The 20,181-nt window shown below is 40.0% G+C and overlaps 1 protein-coding gene across 17 annotated transcripts in view; it reads left to right on the top strand.

Annotated features, from left to right (window-relative positions):
* The window catches only part of LOC105492667 (nebulin), a 224,230-nt gene that overhangs the window by 133,115 nt on the left and 70,934 nt on the right, over positions 1-20,181 (top strand). For all 17 annotated transcript variants that reach the window (XM_071072745.1, XM_071072760.1, XM_071072759.1 and 14 more), the window contains exons 92-108: positions 4,789-4,893; positions 4,995-5,306; positions 6,014-6,118; positions 6,668-6,766; positions 6,970-7,071; positions 7,209-7,316; positions 7,909-8,220; positions 9,565-9,669; positions 9,781-9,885; positions 10,240-10,344; positions 11,460-11,567; positions 11,671-11,784; positions 12,528-12,725; positions 13,125-13,229; positions 13,915-14,019; positions 14,119-14,223; positions 14,525-14,632. In XM_071072745.1, the coding sequence (XP_070928846.1) occupies positions 4,789-4,893; positions 4,995-5,306; positions 6,014-6,118; positions 6,668-6,766; positions 6,970-7,071; positions 7,209-7,316; positions 7,909-8,220; positions 9,565-9,669; positions 9,781-9,885; positions 10,240-10,344; positions 11,460-11,567; positions 11,671-11,784; positions 12,528-12,725; positions 13,125-13,229; positions 13,915-14,019; positions 14,119-14,223; positions 14,525-14,632 (2,301 nt within the window). The remainder of the gene's footprint in view (positions 1-4,788; positions 4,894-4,994; positions 5,307-6,013; positions 6,119-6,667; positions 6,767-6,969; positions 7,072-7,208; positions 7,317-7,908; positions 8,221-9,564; positions 9,670-9,780; positions 9,886-10,239; positions 10,345-11,459; positions 11,568-11,670; positions 11,785-12,527; positions 12,726-13,124; positions 13,230-13,914; positions 14,020-14,118; positions 14,224-14,524; positions 14,633-20,181) is intronic.

Genomic DNA, 20,181 nt, shown 5'->3' with positions numbered 1-20,181 from the left:
TTTTTGTATTTTTAGTAGAGACGGGGTTTCACTGTGTTAGCTAGGATGGTCTCGATCTCCTGACCTCGTGATCCACCCGCCTCGGCCTCCCAAAGTGCTGGGATTACAGGCGTGAGCCACTGCGCCCAGCCAATAATTATAATTCTTTGCAAAAATATATGAATTAATTCTAAAACATGGATCTATGGGGGTTTTCTAGAAAATTATAAATGACCAAAATTGACCCAAGGAAAAAAAAAAAACATATAGCAAGAAATTAAGAGGTTTCTTAATTAAGAAATTAAGGAGAGCATTTAAACACTTTCCTTCCTACTTTCAAATGTCAGAGTCCCCTTGATGATTTCAAAACTTCTACAAATAAATTACCAGGAGCCTAGTAAAAGAAGGAAATCCATTGCAATTACCAGAACTTTTCAAAGATAGTGTCACAAATTAAAAACTATAGACCGGCTGGGCATGGTGGTTCATGCCTATAATCCCAGCACTTTAGGAGGCCAAGGCTTGAGCCCAGGAGTTCCAGACCAGCCTGGGCAACATAGGGAGACCCCATCTCTGCAAGAAAATAAAAAATAAATTAGTTGGGCACAGTGATGTGCACCTGTGGTCCCAGCTACTTGGGAAGCTGAGGTGGGAGGATCTTGCTTAAGCCCAGCAGGAAGAGGCTACAGTGAGCCATAATCATGCCACTGCACTCTAGCCTGGGAGACAGGGCAAGACCCTCTCTCAAATAAATAAATAAATAAATAAATAAAATTTAAACTGTAGACCAATAGTAATGGGGGGAATCTTAAATATTAATAAACCAAATTCAGCATTACATTAAAGTGATATGATACAGTCAACTGGGGTTTATGCAGGAATGCCAAGAGGGCCCCATAGTCAGAGACCTAATAGTGCCATAGAACAAGAAGAAAAAGCTCATTTTATTAGATTTAAATGGCATCTGACAAAATCCAATACCCATTCTTATTTTTTAAAAATAAAATCTTAGTTAAGAAAGAATAAGTGAATATTTTCTTGACATGACTGAAAAATAAATCTCAAATCAAAGCCCAACTCATCCTCAGTGACCAAACTTCTTGTTCATATCAGGATTAAAATGAGGATGCCCCCTAACATCATCGTTATTTAACATTTGCTGTAAGTATTGGCTAAGTGAGTGAGCCTCTCATCGATGCTAATATAATTACTCAAGAGTAAGAACATGCCCGGCGCGGTGGCTCACGCCTGTAATCCCAGCACTTTGGGAGGCTGAGGCAGGCAGATCATGAGGTCAGGAGATTGAGACTATCCTGGCTAACACGGTGAAACCCCGTCTCTACCAAAAATACAAAAAATTAGCCGGGCTTGGTGGTGGGCGCCTGTAATCCCAGCTACTCAGGAGGCTGAGGCAGGAGAATGGCGTGAACCCCGGAGGCAGAGCTTGCAGTGAGCCGAGATCACACCAATGCACTCCAGCCTGGGTGACAGAGTGAGACTCTGTCTTCAAAAACAAACAAACAAACAAACAAACAAAAAGAGTAAGAACAGAAGATAAATATTGGAAAGAAAGAGGCCAAATTATCATTATTTGCAGAAGAAGTTATTTTAAGCCTTAAAAAAGGAAGAGAATCAACTGGAAAAAAAAAAAAAACCTATTTGTGAGTACAAGATAATCCAGTTACGTGGCTGGCTACACAATTCAAGGAAGTTCAAGGAAGATACCACCTTCATGGATCACAGAAATTGCTTGTGTGTAGAATAGTATGACCTTAGTGCAATTTGCCAAGGCCTGAAAATTTGCGTGCTTTCAAAAGAATAATATGTCTTTGTGATAGAAGGAGGCTGCCAGCAAAGATTCCTCACTATGTGCCAAACAGCTCTATAAATTCTAGTATAATGAGCCACCTGGGGACTAATTTTTTCCAATGTTTAAGAAGAAAATACAATTTTAGGGCACTGATGTATTTTCTCTTTTGGACCAGATATCAATGTCATGGTGCAGTGCATTCTTGTCAAGAGGCTGAATCAAGGGATAGTCAGTTCTTCATTGCAGTACAGATGCCTCTTCCCACCTAATCCATAGGCATCTGTGGCAGGAGAATTCTGGAAAGTCTCATATGCTCTCTTTTGCATGATGAATTTCTCAGCTGAAAACACCAGAACTTTACCATTGAGACTATATGAGCAAGACTAATATTCAAAATTATGCTAAAAGTAAATTAACTTTATTTAGATATTAATGAGAATGACTTCTATTTTGAAAGAAATCAAACATCCCATTTGAATGCTAACCAAACTGCACAGACATTTTCTTTACACGTGTATCACCATTACTGTAATCTTGATTAAACGCACAATTTAAAACTGCTGCCATCCTTTAGAAAGCACAACTTTAGCAGAATATTTGTATGTGATTTTATGGGTAACAAAGCAAATTCACGTTAAAATGATTCATTTAATCTTCATGCTCACTACATGAGTAAGATATTGTTATTTTGTTTTTATCAGATGGTAAATTGAGACTTTTAAAAGTTGAGAAATTTTCCCATGTTCTCAAAGTTAGTAGTTGAAAAAATTGAGTCTTAGGCCCCAGGCTTTTTTTTTTTTTTTTTTTAATAGTTAAAAATGTATATATATTTGGCTGGGCATGGTGGCTCGTGCCTGCAATCCCAGCACTTCGGGAGGCCGAGGAGAGTAGATCACTTGAGGCCAGAAGTTCGAGACTAGCCTGGCCAATGTTGTGAAACCCCATCTCCACTAAAAATAGAAAAATTAGCCAGGCATAGTGGCGGCTCACCTGTAATCCCAGCTACTTGGGTGGCTAAGGCACAAGAATCGTCTGAACCCAGGAGGCAGAGGTTGCAGCGAGATCGTGCCACTGCACTCTAGCCTAGGTGACAGAGCAAGACTCTGTCAAATGTATATATATGAATATACATATGAATATATATGTGTATATGTGTATATACATATTAAAAAGTATTACATAAGAAAAGTAGTGTAAAAATATGCATAATAAAATAGAATGAAAACAAAAAATAAAAAGATAACATAATACATGTTTGCATTAACTATTTTCTAGTTTAATTAATTATTTATTTATTTTTTGAGAGGGAGTCTCGCTCTGTCACCCTGGCTGGAGTGCAGTAGTGCAATCTCAGCTCGCTGCAACTTCTGCCTCTCGGGTTCAAGCGATTCTCCTGCCTCAGCATCTCTAGTAGCTAGGATTACAGGTATGTGCCACCACACTCAGCTAATTTGTGTATTTTTAGTAGAGACAAGGTTTCACCATGTTGGCCAGGCTGGTCTCAAACTCCTGACCTCAAGTGATCCACCTGCCTCGGCCTCCCAAAGTGCTGGGATTACAGGCATGAGCCACTGCACCCAGCCCTTCTCATATATTTTAATAAGGAGAATATTTTTTCTTCTGTGCAGAAAACAAGTCAATTGTCAAAATAGTCCCAATTAAAATTTATACAAAGCTTGGTTGAAAATTCATATAAAACTTGTCCTTGCTTACAAGGATAAAATTTGAGCACTCATTTTTCAGACATGCAAAATCTACAAAACTGTCACTAATTAAAATCCACTTCTTTCTGTGCTGTGGAAGCTCCCCTACTGATAGGCATGATTTGTGAATTATATATTTAAATTACTATTATTTCTGAGTCTTTCTGTTATTTGTTAATACACAATGTATCCATGAAAATGTTAACATATGCTTACATACATTTTTTAAATACTTGTAAATCAGTCACTACTTTAGTTAACTTCTCTTTAAAACCAAAAGAATAGCTGTTACATCCAATCATGCTTCAGCGGAAGATCTAACATTACCAAATGATAAGGATCATTAATCACATAAGATCAAAAAAGCCATATTGAAAAAAACCCACAAATGTAAAAAGTTTACAATTCTGAAGGTTACAAAACTGAACTGAATTTGAGATAAATTGAATTACTGCATTAAAGAAATTCTAATGTCTAAAGTTATCCCAATGTTACCAATACACTGACACAAGAAAACAAAGCCAAACCCTTTTTATTAACGAGATTATGAAGCATGAGCAACTACTTCAAGGCTATCATTCCAGTTTAAAATTTATTGTACATTTGAAAATAACTGAAAGAGTATAATTGGAGCACTTTGGGAGGCCAAGGCAGGCGGATCACCTGAGGGTCGGGAGTTTGAGACCAGCCTGACCAACATGGAGAAACCCCGTCTCTACTAAAATACAAAATCAGCCGGGCCTGGTGGCGCATGCCTGTAATCCCAGCTACTCGGGAGGTGGAGGAAGGAGAATGGCTTGGACCCGGGAGGCAGAGGTTGGGGTGAGCCGAGATCGCACCATTGCCCTCCAGCCTGGGCAACAAGCGTGAAACTCCATCTCAAAAAAAAAGAAAAAAGAGTATAATTGAAATGTTTATAACACAGACTTGATAAATGCTTGAGGTGGTGGGTACCCAGTTACCCTGATGTGACTATTACCCATTGTATGCCTACATCAAAATATCTCATGCACCCTAGAAATATACCTACTATGTACCCATAAAAATAAAATATAAAACATTAAAAATAATAAAAACAAAAGAATGGAGATTGTCAAGCCCAGACCTTTGGACTCCAGACACCATTACATGTTCCAGGACATGGTGCATAGAACAATTCTCACCTATTCTCTTCTTTAACTGCTCTCAAGTCCTTGGACTTCAAAACTTTGCCCCTGTGATATGAATTCCACCTGAGCCACTGAAGGTATTGGTAAATTTGAATCTAGGATGATATCTTATTTTTCTCCTTTTCAGAAACTTTACCGTGAGGGCTGGGATGAAATGAAGGCAGGCTGCGATGTCCGGCTGGATGCCATCCCCATCCAGGCTGCCAAGGCCTCCAGGGAGATTGCCAGTGACGTGAGTGGCCTTTTTCAACTTCTCAGTTTTTTTTCAGCCAATGCCCTAGGTGCATCGAGAGGACATGCTGTGACCCATCTGCTTTATTTTTGCATCTCCAGTATAAATACAAGCTTGACCATGAGAAGCAGAAGGGACACTATGTGGGCACCCGCACAGCCAGGGATGACAACAAGATCCGCTGGGCCCTCATAGCTGACAAGCTCCAGAATGAACGAGAGTACCGGCTGGACTGGGCCAAATGGAAGGCCAAGATCCAGAGCCCTGCGGACATGCTTTCCGTCCTGCACTCTAAAAATTCCCAGGCTCTGGTCAGTGACGTGGATTACCGCAATTACCTGCACCAGTGGACCTGCATGCCCGACCAGAACGATGTGATTCAGGCCAAGAAGGCCTACGAACTGCAGAGCGATGTGAGTGGGCTGCATTTGGGAATGAACTCTTCTCAGTTTGCCATGAATCCCAGAGAGTTTATGACACTAAACCCTTTTGTCATCATTTTACAACTTCATAACACCAAGAATTTAATATTAGTGAAACCTTATAGTATGGTATCAAAATCGCCAAATCCAATAAGGACCTAGACTTTATATCAAGAGATAAATGGTAGTATGAATACAGGTCTTAATTGTATCAGATTAAAGAAAACTGTGAAAATATTTCTTCTGTAGAATTTAGACAGCAATAGAAGCTTATATCCAGTAAAATATTGGCAGCCCATGGACAGGATGTAGGCACAGACATGCTTTTTTAAATTGATACAGTGTTTAGAAATTTTGAACTAAGTTGCCAAGATTTTAAAATCCAAAAATTTTTGTGTACAAATGTCGAATTTCCCATTTCCCTTGGAAATTCAGAGGACGCAGCTCTGAATTATCCCTTAGTAACAATAACCAGAACAGAATCAAGGATAACCCCTTTTAAATAAAAATATATGCTATAGTTTGTCACACTGCCTGGCCGCCTAATGAATTTTCTTACATTACCTGCGTGGCTGCTTGAGTATGTCCTCCTTGGCTTATATAGCATTTACATTGTATTTCTTCATCAGACTAATGGACAGCCTAACTAGGACTACATGACCAGGGTTGCTGAACTCATTCTGGCCTTGTTTTCACAGAATGTTTACAAGGCTGACTTGGAATGGTTGCGTGGAATTGGGTGGATGCCAAATGACTCCGTGTCCGTCAATCACGCCAAACATGCCGCGGATATCTTCAGTGAGGTATTCCAAGATTTTACCCTGACATTCAGTACATTTCCCAAGAAAGTGACAAAATGCACAAACTAAAATATAGTCATCTAATATCAGCAGTCTTAACCATTTCAATGGCTGTGATTTAAACTGGATATATATATTTTTGAAAATGTACTGTCCCTATCACATTATGGGACCACATCCATAATATATCCAGGACATTCACTGATTCTTGGCATTGTGTAAATGGAAAAATCTTTTTGTCAGCAATAGCAATATATTTGGGAAACGTTTGTCCCATTGGAAAAATGTGCATTGCGATACACATAATGATACATTATATAACTTTGAGAGCTAAGCAAACTTCCTACTTTAAAATCTGTGGGAGGCATAAGAGGCTGATCCATTTGTTTAAAAAATAAAATGCTAAAAAGAAAGCCAAATTCCCAAGAAGACGCCATTCAAATATGGCACTGTATGTTTCTAGTAGAGAAGGACCCTAAATTTAGTGTATCTTTCTCAGTTCACACACGTCCAGGAATTACAACTATCTAAAAGCTGCTTTCTTTCCCATAGAAAAAATATCGCACAAAAATAGAAACTCTCAACTTTACGCCTGTGGATGATAGAGTTGATTATGTGACAGCGAAACAAAGTGGCGAGATCCTTGATGATGTAAGTATATGGCTGTTTTAAATCTCACCATCAGGCAGATATCACTTCCAAAGCTTTTCCATCTACTTACACTCAACATGCAATAATCTGAAATACAGATTTTAATCATTAAAATGATGGATGCTAACAATTGCTTGGACAACATGATGTTTTCTTAATAAGTAACTTGCCCCCTTGCCTCTCTTTTTTTTTTTTTTTTTTAGATTAAATACCGAAAAGACTGGAATGACACCAAATCAAAGTACACCCTCACAGAAACTCCCCTGCTGCACACTGCCCAGGAGGCTGCCAGGATACTGGACCAGGTATGGGTTTCACCCAGATGCCTTGTATTTGTGTACGAGTGGAGGGCCTTAATGGAACTGTAGGATGATTATGTACACAACTTACCCCTCCCTTCTGACTCCTCATTTCAACCCTTTACTGTGGCTCTGTCTTTCAGTATCTCTACAAGGAAGGCTGGGAGAGACAAAAAGCCACAGGTTACATTTTGCCTCCAGATGCTGTGCCATTTGTTCATGCCCATCACTCCAGTGACGTTCAGAGTGAGGTAATATATCCTGATGGGAGTGCATTTTGCAAAAGTGGGACCTTGCTCCCAGGGATTCCAGTTATGCTGAAGGCAGAGATAGCACCTTCAAGGTGTTCAGTTTCAGTGTGGCAGACCTGGCCAGGCTTGGTGATGGTTGGAGTACCTGCTCCCTTTTTGATCTTTCTTCCATGGGCTTTCTTCTTTCTTCACCACCTCCCCCCACCACCCCCTTGGCTTCTTTAAAAGCAATTGTTCAAATTATTTACTTTTTCTTATATTCTCTGCCCTTCCTAAAATCTTTAGGCCTTCGAATAAAACTATTGTCAGAATCAGAGAACAAGTATATGTTTTTTCTCTATTTTTATTTTTTAAAATTTATTTTTATCATTTTTAGGGCTATCTCAGCAGAATATTTTTCTATTTTTAAATAGGTGTTTCTTCACATGGATTTATTTCAACGCTTTTTATTATTTGTTCTCAGAGTTGGGGGTGGATATCAAACAAAAATCTGGGGGGCTGAATTTGCTGATATCCCTTAGTAGATGGTCAAGCCCCCTCTGCCTTGTGTGCTTGTCAAAACTGATGGAATTTACACTTCTCTTCTCACCAGCTGAAATACAGAGCTGACCATGTGAAGCAAAAAGGTCATTATGTTGGTGTCCCGACGATGAGAGATGACCCTAAGCTGGTTTGGTTTGAGCATGCAGGCCAGATTCAGAATGAGAGACTATACAAAGAGGACTATCACAAAACAAAGGCCAAAATCAATATACCTGCTGATATGAAGTCAGTCTTGGCCGCCAAGGAGGGGCAGACCCTTGTCAGTGATATTGACTACCGTAATTACTTGCACCAATGGACGTGTCATCCTGACCAGAATGATGTTATTCAGGCAAGAAAGGCCTATGACCTACAGAGCGATGTAAGTGATTTTTGTTTCTTCATTATCTAGAAACTCATGGTACACTCTGAGAATGAGGAGCAACATCCCAGATCCACAAGTGCTTGAAATTTGAGGCCACAGATAATTTGTTCCCGAAGGGAATTGAGGCTGGATATGAAGTAGAGAAAGATCAGGAGCAGTGATGGATTGATTGGTTTGCCTACTGACTGCATTTCTGAATACCTTTCAATCAATTTTTTTAAAAATCTGCTTTTGTACCATTTTGGCCATCAGCAACTCCTCACTCACATTCACATGGAAAAGTATCAGCTGATTGAAAATAATAATTGGCTTGGGTGGGAATTGAGAATGAGTTGAGGTTTTGACAATATTAGGTGATAAGCACAGTTAAAGACCTAAGCATGCCCTATTCCTGCTTTGCCAAGCATCTCATTCCTCGAGGCATTGATGAAGTTGTTCCCAAAGCAAAAGAGAAATGAAATACTGATTAAGTTGCACGAGGGCCCAGTATGCCTCATGCAGAGCTTTGGTAAAGCTAGGATAGAGAATAAGACATAACCTACCTCCCACTGATACCTGAATCAAGATCTCTACCTGCCACCAGCCTTCAGTATGTGCAGAATAGTAACTTGATGCATCAACTTAGTTGCTTAGGTGCCCAGAGAAGCTAATGCTACCTGGGTCTTCTCATCATTAACAAAAGGGAACCTGGAAGTCAAAGACTGCTGCAGCAAAGATGTTGAACTTGAACATCCAACCTCACTGGTTGCTGCAGCAAAATGGCAGTTGTGGAACTTTAATCAGAATAGCAACTCCTCTTATTTTCGTGTCAAGTAGGCTGGGAGAATCCAGGTGCTTGAAGGCGTAAGGGCAAGAATAGGTTTGGCTGGGACCCAGGGGATGACTCCCCCTGCCCAATACATGAACATTTACTTGTGTAGTTTCCCTCATTTAGTCTAAATGCCCCCACATACTTCTACGTGACTAAATGTACCAAATCCATCTAAAAGTACAACCTCCTTGGTAAGCCTTTTCTTACGACAATAGCAGAAAATAACAGCCCCTTCCCCTCAACTCCAATAGCATTTGAACACTTGATCTAATAGCACTTCTTGCTTTATAAATGACTTATCTCGACTCCTAGACTCCTTCTTTATACTTACTCATCAAAGCACCAAGCATAGTGCCTCATGCACAGTAATAGCCTCAAGAAATATTGCTCAGGTGAAATCACAATTGAATGAATGAGACAACTACTAGAGAGAAATCCTTTAAAAGCTTTTGAAAAAATTGTAACCTGCCCTCTGTAAGCCTGTGTCTCAGTCATTTATTCCTCCATTATACCTCTCTTCCTGCTCTCAGAATATCTACAAAGCTGACCTAGAGTGGCTCCGAGGCATTGGCTGGATCCCCCTGGATTCTGTGGACCATGTGAGGGTTACTAAGAACCAGGAAATGATGAATCAGGTATGCAAAGCCTGTTCTCCTTCTAACCTAATGCCTGCCCTCCTACCTGCCATGTGCAGGTAGATAACCTGTGGTGGTGGACCTGTCTTAATTGTCTCCATTTCTTTACAGATCAAATATAAGAAAAATGCCCTTGACAACTATCCTAACTTTACAAGTGTGGTGGATCCTCCAGAGATTGTTTTAGCCAAGATTAATTCTGTCAATCAAAGTGATGTAAGTTTGCTTTGTGCAGGCTGAAGTGCACAGACTGGGGAGTAAATTATATATCATTGGGTGGATCAGCTTAACTTTAGATAATTGCTTGTAAAAACAAATTGGGAGGTGGTAAATTCTAAGATCATCTTTGGAGGGTATGTCTTAAAAGTCACTAGCAGGTGGTAAATTGTATTCACTTTTAGGTATCTATATTCCTATCCAAATTATTCTATTGTTTTAGCTAAAATGGACTAAAATTCAACCAGTTGGTTAGTTTTAATCTCTAAACGTGGACTGATTATGTTTCTAGGTAATCTTATAAAAATGTAATATACGCTTATAGTAATAAAAGATTTGGTTTTCTCTCCTTAGGTAAAATATAAAGAAACATTTAATAAAGCAAAGGGCAAGTACACGTTTTCACCAGACACACCACATATCTCCCACTCCAGAGACATGGGAAAACTCTACAGCACTGTGAGTTCTCTTTCATGTAATAACCACTCAGTTTCTAATTTGAAGCCCTTGTTGCATTCATATGCTTGGCTGATTTTGTCAACTGCTGAACTTATAAGGCAACCTATTATTTATTTTCCCATTGCACTTAGTCTTGTGTATTAGAAGTAGCATGGTATTCAAGGCAAATAGTACTTATTCGGCTGGTGTTTTTGAGCTCCTCTGATGTGCCAGGATCTGTAGGAGGCAATGAGAGGCTAAAGCTCAATGAGACAAGCCTTCAAGAGCTCATACAAGTGAGGGAACAGACTTAAATTGATAGAATAATAATCTAACAAGTGCTCTGGATGCACATAGGATTCAGCACCTACCAATAGAGAAAAGGGAGGAAAGTCTGGTCCCTCTTTAGTAATCATGCATCAGCATCTCTAGCCAACAAGAGGAAAACTTGCTCTCCAAAATTTCATTCAGTTAATTTAAAGGAGGCCGATGGTGCGCACGTGTGGCCTGGGAAAGAATCTTTGCCAGTTCTCTCCCTGTGTACAAATTTCTTGTCACTTTTACTAGGACCACAGATATAGTCAACTCTTATAAAATGCCTAGAGTCAGCCGGGCATGGTGGCTCACGCCTGTAATCCCAGCACTTTGGGAGGGTGAGGCGGGTGGATCACCTGAGGTCAGGAGTTCGAGACCAGCTTGGCCAACATGGCGAAACCCCGTCTCTATGAAAAATACAGAAATTAGCCAGGTGTGGTGGTGCATGCCTATAATCCCAGCTACTCGGGAGGCTGAGACAGGAGAATCTCTTGAACCCAGGAGGCGGAGGTTGCAGTGAACCAAGATCACGCCACTGCACTCCAGCCTGGGGGACAGCAAGATTCCGTCTCAAAAAACATAAAAATAAAATAAAATAAAAAATAAAATAAAATGCCTAGAGTCTGTAAGTTTGATTTGCAATAAACCAAATAACTGCCCTGTTCTAGGTAGACACACTAACGGCTATAGATAAAGATTTTAGCCTTGCCTTGAACATACGTTTCACCTTAATTTAACCAACTCTTTTAGTGGTATCTGAAAGAAGTTGAAAGTTTTCTTTTGTAAGAAATGTATTGTTGCCATGTATTTCTTTGTTCTAGATACTGTATAAAGGGGCATGGGAGGGCACCAAGGCCTATGGCTACACCCTGGATGAGCGCTACATTCCCATTGTTGGAGCCAAGCATGCCGATCTGGTGAACAGTGAGGTCAGTATGACCTTTTCCTCTCCTAAGTTTGAGAGTCTTTACTGGGGATCAAGGGACTGGTTAGGAAACTCCAGCGATTCTCAATGTTGAACCCACTTTACAGCTTAAATACAAAGAGACATATGAGAAGCAGAAAGGTCACTACTTGGCTGGAAAAGTGATCGGTGAATTTCCTGGTGTGGTTCACTGTCTGGATTTCCAACAGATGAGGAGTGCGGTAAGTAAACGTCCACTTTAACACGGGATTTGTGCCCCGTAAGTGTGTTGTCGTGTCTGCATATTTATAACTTGCCCTTTGGTTCAGGTTAGCTGGGAAATGGAGTAACATAGAGTCCTTCCTGCCAGTCAGCCTGTGGACTCTTAGTGGCTGTGTGCTTCTTCCCTGCCACTTTCTCCCTGACTATTAAACACTGTGACTGCTTTGTGTTAAGAAAAGGAAAAAGCATCAGGGTCACTATTTACCCTGTGTTATAAAAGGATGGGAAATTTCAGGCCAGGTGCAATGGCTCATGCCTGTAATCCCAGCACTTTGGGAGGCCAAGGCAGGTGGATCACCAGAGGTCAGGAGTTTGAGACTGGCCTGGCCAACATGGTGAAACCTCATCTCTACTAAAAATACAAAAATTAGCTGGGCATTGTGGTGCATGCCTGTAATTCCAGTTACTTGGGATGCTGAGGCATGAGAATTGTTTGAACCCAGGAGGCAGCAGTTGCAGTGAGTGGAGATCACACCATTGTAATCCAGTCTGGGCAACAGAGCAGGACACCATCTCAAAAAAAGAAAATTAAAAAAAAGGATGGGAAATTTCAAAAGAAGAAGAATATATTAAAGTATAATTTTTTTAACCTTAGTTTATTCTAGAGGTACTGATCTAAATGGGAAATAAGGATCTAAAAGAGATTGATCTGAATAATTTACATTTAAATCCCTTTCTTATTTTTGTCTTTAAAACATGTTAGTTGAACTACAGAAAACATTATGAGGATACCAAAGCAAATGTTCATATCCCCAATGACATGATGAATCACGTGCTGGCTAAAAAGTGCCAGTACATCCTCAGTGACCTGGAGTATCGACACTATTTCCACCAGTGGACGTCTCTTCCGGAAGAACCCAATGTTATACGTGTCCGAAACGCCCAGGAGATCTTGAGTGATGTATGATGTCCTTTCTGAAGCTTGACTTAGCTACAGTTTCCATGACTCTGTCTTGGCTACCCCCCAACCCTGGCTGCCATGCTCCCGTTGTCACTGTATTCATAAATCTTGCTGCTTCTCAACACAAAGTGGCATGAGTAACCACATTTTGGTATAAGAATCCACCCTAAGCCATTGGACACATGTGTTAAATATTTAATTGGTTTAACACTAAACTCAGACTTTGATATTGCTCTCAAGCTTCTTTAGGCTTGGGAATTAAAGACCTTCCAGCTGGTGAGAGGCCTACCCTATGTCTTCTAAGCAAGAAGCACAGCCAGCGGCTGACAGGAAATTATCAAATGCTCAATTGTAAATTCAGAATACCTTCCACATTTCATTGTTCTCTCTTTCTTGCAGAATGTGTATAAAGATGACCTGAATTGGTTGAAAGGCATTGGTTGCTACGTTTGGGATACACCCCAAATCCTCCATGCCAAGAAATCATACGACCTTCAGAGTCAGGTGAGCCACCTTCCTAGAAGGACTGGCTCTCCATGGGTCATCAGAATCCATGGTGGTGTCAGTGGGTTCATGGGCAGGCTGAGAAAGCTGCTGTAACAGTGTAGGCTCTAACTGACCAAAGCCCCTCCTCTCCCAAGCAAAGCTCTTCTAGTGGCCCGCTCTGGGGTTGGATCTTCCCAGTCTGAATCTCTGCTTTGGTTTAAGGCAGTGCACATTCATAACAAAAGTTTATCTGGGAGGTGTTTCCTAGTGGACTACTCTCAAGCATCTGTACCTTAGTTGATCAGGTTAACTTGCAGAGAGTAGGAGGTAGAAGTATCCTTTGATTACAGGTAGACAAGTTTTGGAGGAAAAAAATCAGTATCTGGAAGACTTTTCAGCATGTGGTTCAGCTCTGATGGGGCAGTTGTAATAGAATGTTGAAAGTGAGGGGCTGCTGTCAGGGATGGAGGATAGGCATGGAAAAGGCAACAAAATGGCCAAAATCTCGACCCCAGTCTTGGTCAAGAGAAACTATTCATTCTGGCAGCCATACAAAGTCTGCAGGACTCTAGAACGCCAGCCTGTTTGTTAGGATTAAAGCAGAAATCCAGAAATAAAGGCACATCTAAGTTGGCACATGCAGCTAAAACTGGTAACAGACCTGTATGTTACCATTTGTGGTGACTTTTGTTTTTCTTCACAGCTACAATATACAGCAGCAGGTAAAGAAAATCTACAGAACTATAATCTGGTCACAGACACACCCGTCTATGTGACTGCTGTTCAGAGTGGCATTAATGCCAGTGAGGTGCGTCTTCCTATACTCCTCTTCCAGGGACAAACTATTTCTTGTCTTTATGTCTTTTGAAACAACAGAGGTAAATAACCTATTGTTGCTTGTCTATAGGTGAAATATAAAGAAAATTATCATCAGATTAAGGACAAATACACAACAGTTCTGGAAACAGTGGATTCTGACAGAACCAGAAACCTGAAGAATCTTTACAGCAGTGTGAGTTGAGTTTTTTTCCCCTTCCTATATATGAGCCACCTTTCCCCCTTCTGAGACAGGAAGAGAATAAATGGGATGGACACTCTATCACCAAAGGCTTTTCTATGGTTTCCTGGACCTTCAATCCTACTTTACCTCATAAAATTCTAGTAGGTACAATTAAATAAGCCCCACCTTAAAAGGAGTCCTGGGAGTTAGTAGGGAGTGTGTGAGAAGGACAGAAACAGAAGGAAAACCTGCTACTCAGAAGCCAACCAGATGCATTTTCCCATATTCACAAGAAGGTCTTTAATTCCTGCAGAACCTGTACAAGGAGGCCTGGGATAGAGTGAAAGCCACCAGCTACATCCTGCCTTCCAGCACCTTGTCCCTGACACACGCCAAGAACCAGAAGCATCTGGCCAGCCATGTAAGTCAAGCAAAAACATGACAGCTTTCCCACCCTCCCCTGCTCTCCACTCCAAGAATCTTTCAGGCTGATTCATGCGTTGTCGAGAAGTACCCCTGGCATTCCAGTGGGCATGTCCAGGAAATAATTCCAAATGCTCAGTCATTAGAGTCTATGTACTCACTGCCTCTCTCTCTCTCTCTCTCTCTGCTGCCTGGAGAGAATCACAAGCACTCGCAAGGAGGACAGGATGTGACCTTTCAGGCTGCCTGTCTGCACATGATAATCTCTGCTAAAGCCAGAAGTAAGGATGGGCTGAAGACATAATACAACCTACAAAAATAGACCTTTTCAATAGAATTACATGGATGTAGGGCAAAAATAAACCAGTGAATATGATAACTGGTTATTATACCATCCCCAGTTAATATAAATTATTTTATAGCAATGAAATAGAAAACATTTTAAAAATGTTTAATTCTCCTTCTTTAAGTAGAACTTTTCTTAGATATAAACATAATTGTAAAACAAACAAACCCTAAATCTCATGATCTGTTTAAATATAGCAGAAGGTCATACGTCCTCTAACCATTAATGCTCTTGAGTAAAACCTTTTTGTGTGTGAGTGTTTTGTTTTGGTTTCTTACACTTCAGGTTCTGGGGTACATGTGCAGAACATGGAGGTTTGTTACATGGGTATACATGTGCCATGGTGGTTTGCTGCACCCATCAACCTATCATCTACATTAGGTGTTTCTCCTAATGCTATCCCTCCCCTAACCCCCTATTCCCTGACAGGACCCAGTGTGTGATGTTCCCCTCCCTGTGTCCATGTGTTCTCACTGTTCAACCCCCACTTATGAGTGAGAACATACAGTGTTTTGTTTTCTGTTCTTGTGTTAGTTTGCTGAGAATGATGGTTTCAAGCTTCATCCTTGTCCCTGCAAAGGACATGAACTCATCCTTTTTTATGGCTGCATAGTATTCCATGGTGTATATGTGCCACATTTTCTTTATCGATTCTATCATTGATGGGCATTTGGTTGGTTCCAAGTCTTTGCTATGGTGAAGAGTGCTGCAATAAACACACGTGTGCACGTGTCTTTATGGTAGAATGATTTATAATCCATTGGGTATATACCCAGTAATGGGATTGCTGAGTCAAATGGTATTTCTAGTTCTAGATCCTTGAGGAATCACCACACTGTCTTCCCCAATGGCTGAACTAGTTTACAGTCCCACCAACAGTGTAAAAGTGTTCCTATTTCTCCACATCCTCTCCAGCATCTGTTGTTTCCTGACTTTGTGATGATCGCTATTCTAACTGGCGTGAGATAGTATCTCATTGTGGTTTTGATTTGCATTTCTCTAATGACCAGAGATGATGAGCATTTTTTCATATATTTGTTGGTCACACAAATGTCTTCTTTTGAGAAGCATCTGTTCATATCCTTCGCCCACTTTCTCATGGGGTTGTTTTTTTCTTGTAAATTTGTTTAAGTTCTTTGTAGATTCTGGATATTAGCCTTTTGTCAGATGGAGAGACTGCAGAAATTTTCTCCCATTCTGTAGGTTGCCTGTTCACTCTGATGATAGTTTCTTTTGCTGTGCAGAAGCTCTTTAGTTTAATTAGATTCCATTTGTCTATTTTGGCTTTTGTTGCCATTGCTTTTGGTGTTTTAGTCATGAAGTATTTGCCCATGCCTATGTCCTGAAAGGTATTGCCTAGGTTTTCTTCTGGGGTTTTTATGGTTTTAGGTCTTTTGTGTAAGTCTTTAATCCATCTTGAGTTAATTTTTGTATAAGGTGTAAGGAAGGGATCCAGTTTCAGCTTTCTGCACATGGCTAGCCAGTTTTCCCAGCACCATTTATTAAATAGGGAGTCTTCTTCCCATTGCTTGTTTTTGTCAGGTTTGTCAAAGATCAGGTGATTATAGATATGTGGTGGTATTTCTGAGACCTCTGTTCTGTTCCATTGGTCTATATATCTGTTTTGGACAAGTACCATGGTGTTTTTATTACTGTAGCCTTGTAGTACAGTTTGAAGTCAGATAGTGTAATGCCTCCAGCTTTAGTTTTTTCCAATTCTGTGAAAAAAGTCAATGGTAGCTTGATGGGGATAGCATTGAATCTATAAATTACTTTGGGCAGCATGGCCATTTTCATGATATTGAGTCTTCCTATCCATGAGCATGGAATGTTTTTCCATTTGTTTGTGTCCTCTCTTATTTCCTTGAGCAGTGGTTTGTAGTTCTCCTTGAAGAGGTCCTTCACATCCCTTGTAAGTTTGATTTCTAGGTATTTTATTATCTTTGTAGCAGTTGTGAATTGGAGTTCACTTGTGATTTGGCTCTCTGTTTGTCTGTTATTGGTATATAGGAATGCTTGTGATTTTTGCACATTGATTTTGTATCCTGAGACTTTGCTGAAGTTGCTTATCAGCTTAAGGAGATTTTGGACTGAGATGATGGGGTTTTATAAATATACAGTCATGTCATCCGCAAACAGAGACAATTTGACTTCCTCTTTTCCTAATTGAATACCCGTTATTTCTTTCTCTTGCCTGATTGCCCTGGCCAGAATTTCCAACATTATGTTGAATAGGAGTGGTGAGAGAGGGCATCCCTATCTTGTGCCAGTTTTCAAAGGGAATGCTTCCAGCTTTTGCCCCTTCAGTATGATACTGGCTGTGGGTTTGTTATAAATAGCTCTTATTATTTTGAGGTTTGTCCCATCAATAGCTAGTTTATTGAGAGTTTTTAGCATGAAGGGCTGTTGAATTTTGACGAATGCCTTTTCTGCATCTATTGAGATAATCATGTGATTTTTGTCATTGGTTCTGTTTATGTGATAGATTACATTTATTGATTTGCATATGTTGAACCAGGCTTGCATCCCAGGAATGAAGCCAACTTCATCATGGTAGATAAGCTTTTTGATGTGCTGCTCAATTTGGTTTCATAAAACAGTATTTTTTTGAGGATTTTTACATTGATGTTCACCAGGGATATTGACCTAAGATTTTCTGTTTTTGTTGTGTCTCTGTCAGGTTTTGGTATCAGGATGATGCTGGCCTCATAAAATGAGTTAGGGAGGATTCCCTTTTATTCTGTTGTTTGGAATAGTTTCAGAAGGGATGGTACCAGCTCCTCTTTGTACCTCTGGTAGAATGCGGCTGTGAATGCATCTGGTCCTGGACTTTTTTTCGTTGGTAGGCTATTAATTACTGCCTCAATTTCAGAGCCTGTTATTGGTCTATTTAGGGATTCAACTTCTTCCTGGTTTAGTCGTGGGAGGGTGTATGTGTCCAGGAATTTATCCATTTCTTCTAGATTTTCTAGTTTATTTGTGCACAGGTGTTTATAGTATTTTCTGATAGTAGTTTGTATTTCTGTGGGATCAGTGGTGATATCCCCTTTATCATTTTTTATTGCATCTATTTGATTCTTCTCTCTTTCTTTATTAGTCTTGCTAGCGGTCTATTTTGTTGATCTTTTCAAAAACACAGCCCCTGGATTCATTCATTTTTTTGGAGGGTTTTTTGTGTCTCAATCTCCTTCAGTTCTGCTCTGATCTTAAGTTATTTCTTGCCTTCTGCTAGCTTTTTGATTTGTTTGCTCTTGCTTCTCTACTTCTTTTAATTGTGATGTTAGGGTGTTGATTTTAGATCTTTCCTGCTTTCTCTTGTGGGCATCTAGTGCTATAAATTTTCCTCTACACACTGCTTTAAATGTGTCCCAGAGATTCTGAGTTCAAGTCCTGGATATCCTTGTTAATTTTCTGTCTGGTTGATCTGTCTAGTGTTGACAGTGGGGTGTTAAAGTCCCCCACTATTGTTGTGTTGCAGTCTAAGTCTCTTTGTAGGTCTCCAAGAACTTGTTTTATGAATCTGCGTGCTCCTGTGTTGGGTGCATATATATTTAGGATAGTTAGCTCTTCTTGTTTCATTGATCCCTTTTCCATTATGTAATGCCCTTCTTTGTCTCTTTTGATCTTTGTTGGTTTAAAGTCTGTGTAAAACCTTTAATTGTAAAATTCCCTGTAAGCTTTATTGTAATTCTTAGCCCCGTTCTCCTTCAGAAAAATTAGAGACTTTATCTCTTAATTGTGAACATTTTACGTAACACTTTAAATCAGCATTTCTCAAACATGTTTTGACCAGGGCTCACAGTGGGAAATTTATTTTTTATTTCAAGTTCACATACACACATACACACCCCTGAAGTTTATGTGAGTTTCTTCTGGCACAAATATCTCACAGAAGAGCAGTGACTGCTAGACTAGAGACAGTGCACTCTGATCATTTCCATTCTGTTCTACTCATTTAAATGCTAGTGACTCAGTAAATTGATTTCACTACTCTACTGGACTTACAGATGCACAGCTTAGAAATAAACTTCATTAGACAGTCTATGGAATTATTTGATTTTTACCTGGAGGAAAAAGTAAGGTATGTGATTTTACCCAGGCCCAACTCTATTTGGAAGACCGCAAAAAGGAGCAAACTTTTCGTTTTGGAAGAAAAGTTTTATAGATAAGATTTAAAAAGCTCAAAAGAGGCTTTTTCCTTGAGTCATGAACAAAATTACAGAGGCAAGATTCTTGGCAAGTTGGTTTTGGAGCAAGGCAAAACATAGAGAAATTAATCCTTTAAAAGAAGTATTCTGACCTTATTTTAGGAAAAAGCTTTTTGTGTGTGTGTGTGTGTTTTTAAAAGGGTGTCTTTACATTCTATCATCTTTGAAGCTGAGAAATAGATTAGACGTAAGACGCTGATTTTCTGTTTTGGAAAAATCTGGTGGAAATGTTGGTTGGTCTACAGTCAATGAAGAGCATTGCTGGAATACTGATACAAACGTCTCTCTTTTGTTACAGAGGTGCCAGTCTCGGAGTTGTGGAAGAATTATTTTATTATTGTGTGCTATGAGATTGGATCTTAGTCTCTGTCTTAACCTGGGTTTATATAATCATGGAACACCAATTAATAGGCACCATGGGTTAAGAACTAATTGTTATCCCACAGAAGTTGATTGCACTGTATTTTTGAAAGCCTTGTAGAAACTGAAATCCAAGGATTGTGTCTTCTTAGCAGCAGACTTTTCAGTTATTAAGAACAAAGATATTCCTAAGCACAGTTTTAATCTTGCACTCATGCCATTACCACAAGAGAATATTTTAAATTACATAATCTTTAAAATGAATTGCTTGTAGTAGCAGTAAAAGTACTAGTATTGGTATAGGAGTTTTGAAAATAGCAACTAAAATTTCATAGTGCTCTACGGTTTCAAAGTACTTTTGTTACAGTCTGATTTCAGTCACATGATAACCTCGTGGCAGGTGCTACTGCTCTCTCTCTCTCTGTACAGTTGGAGAAATGAGCTCAGAGAAGTGGTGTCCCCAGCGCTGGGTGGATCTCAGAGTCGAGTTTTCCCGTTAAGTCTTAGGCTGTTTTTTTTTTTTTTTTTTTTTTTGAGACGGAGTCTCGCTCTGTCGCCCAGGCTGAAGTGCAGTGGCGCGATCTCGGCTCACTGCAAGCTCCGCCTCCCGGGTTCCGGCCATTCTCCTGCCTC

The sequence above is a fragment of the Macaca nemestrina genome, chromosome 11 (assembly GCF_043159975.1).
Source record: "Macaca nemestrina isolate mMacNem1 chromosome 11, mMacNem.hap1, whole genome shotgun sequence".
Lineage (NCBI taxonomy): Eukaryota > Metazoa > Chordata > Mammalia > Primates > Cercopithecidae > Macaca > Macaca nemestrina.
This window is presented reverse-complemented; position numbering and strand designations above follow the sequence as displayed.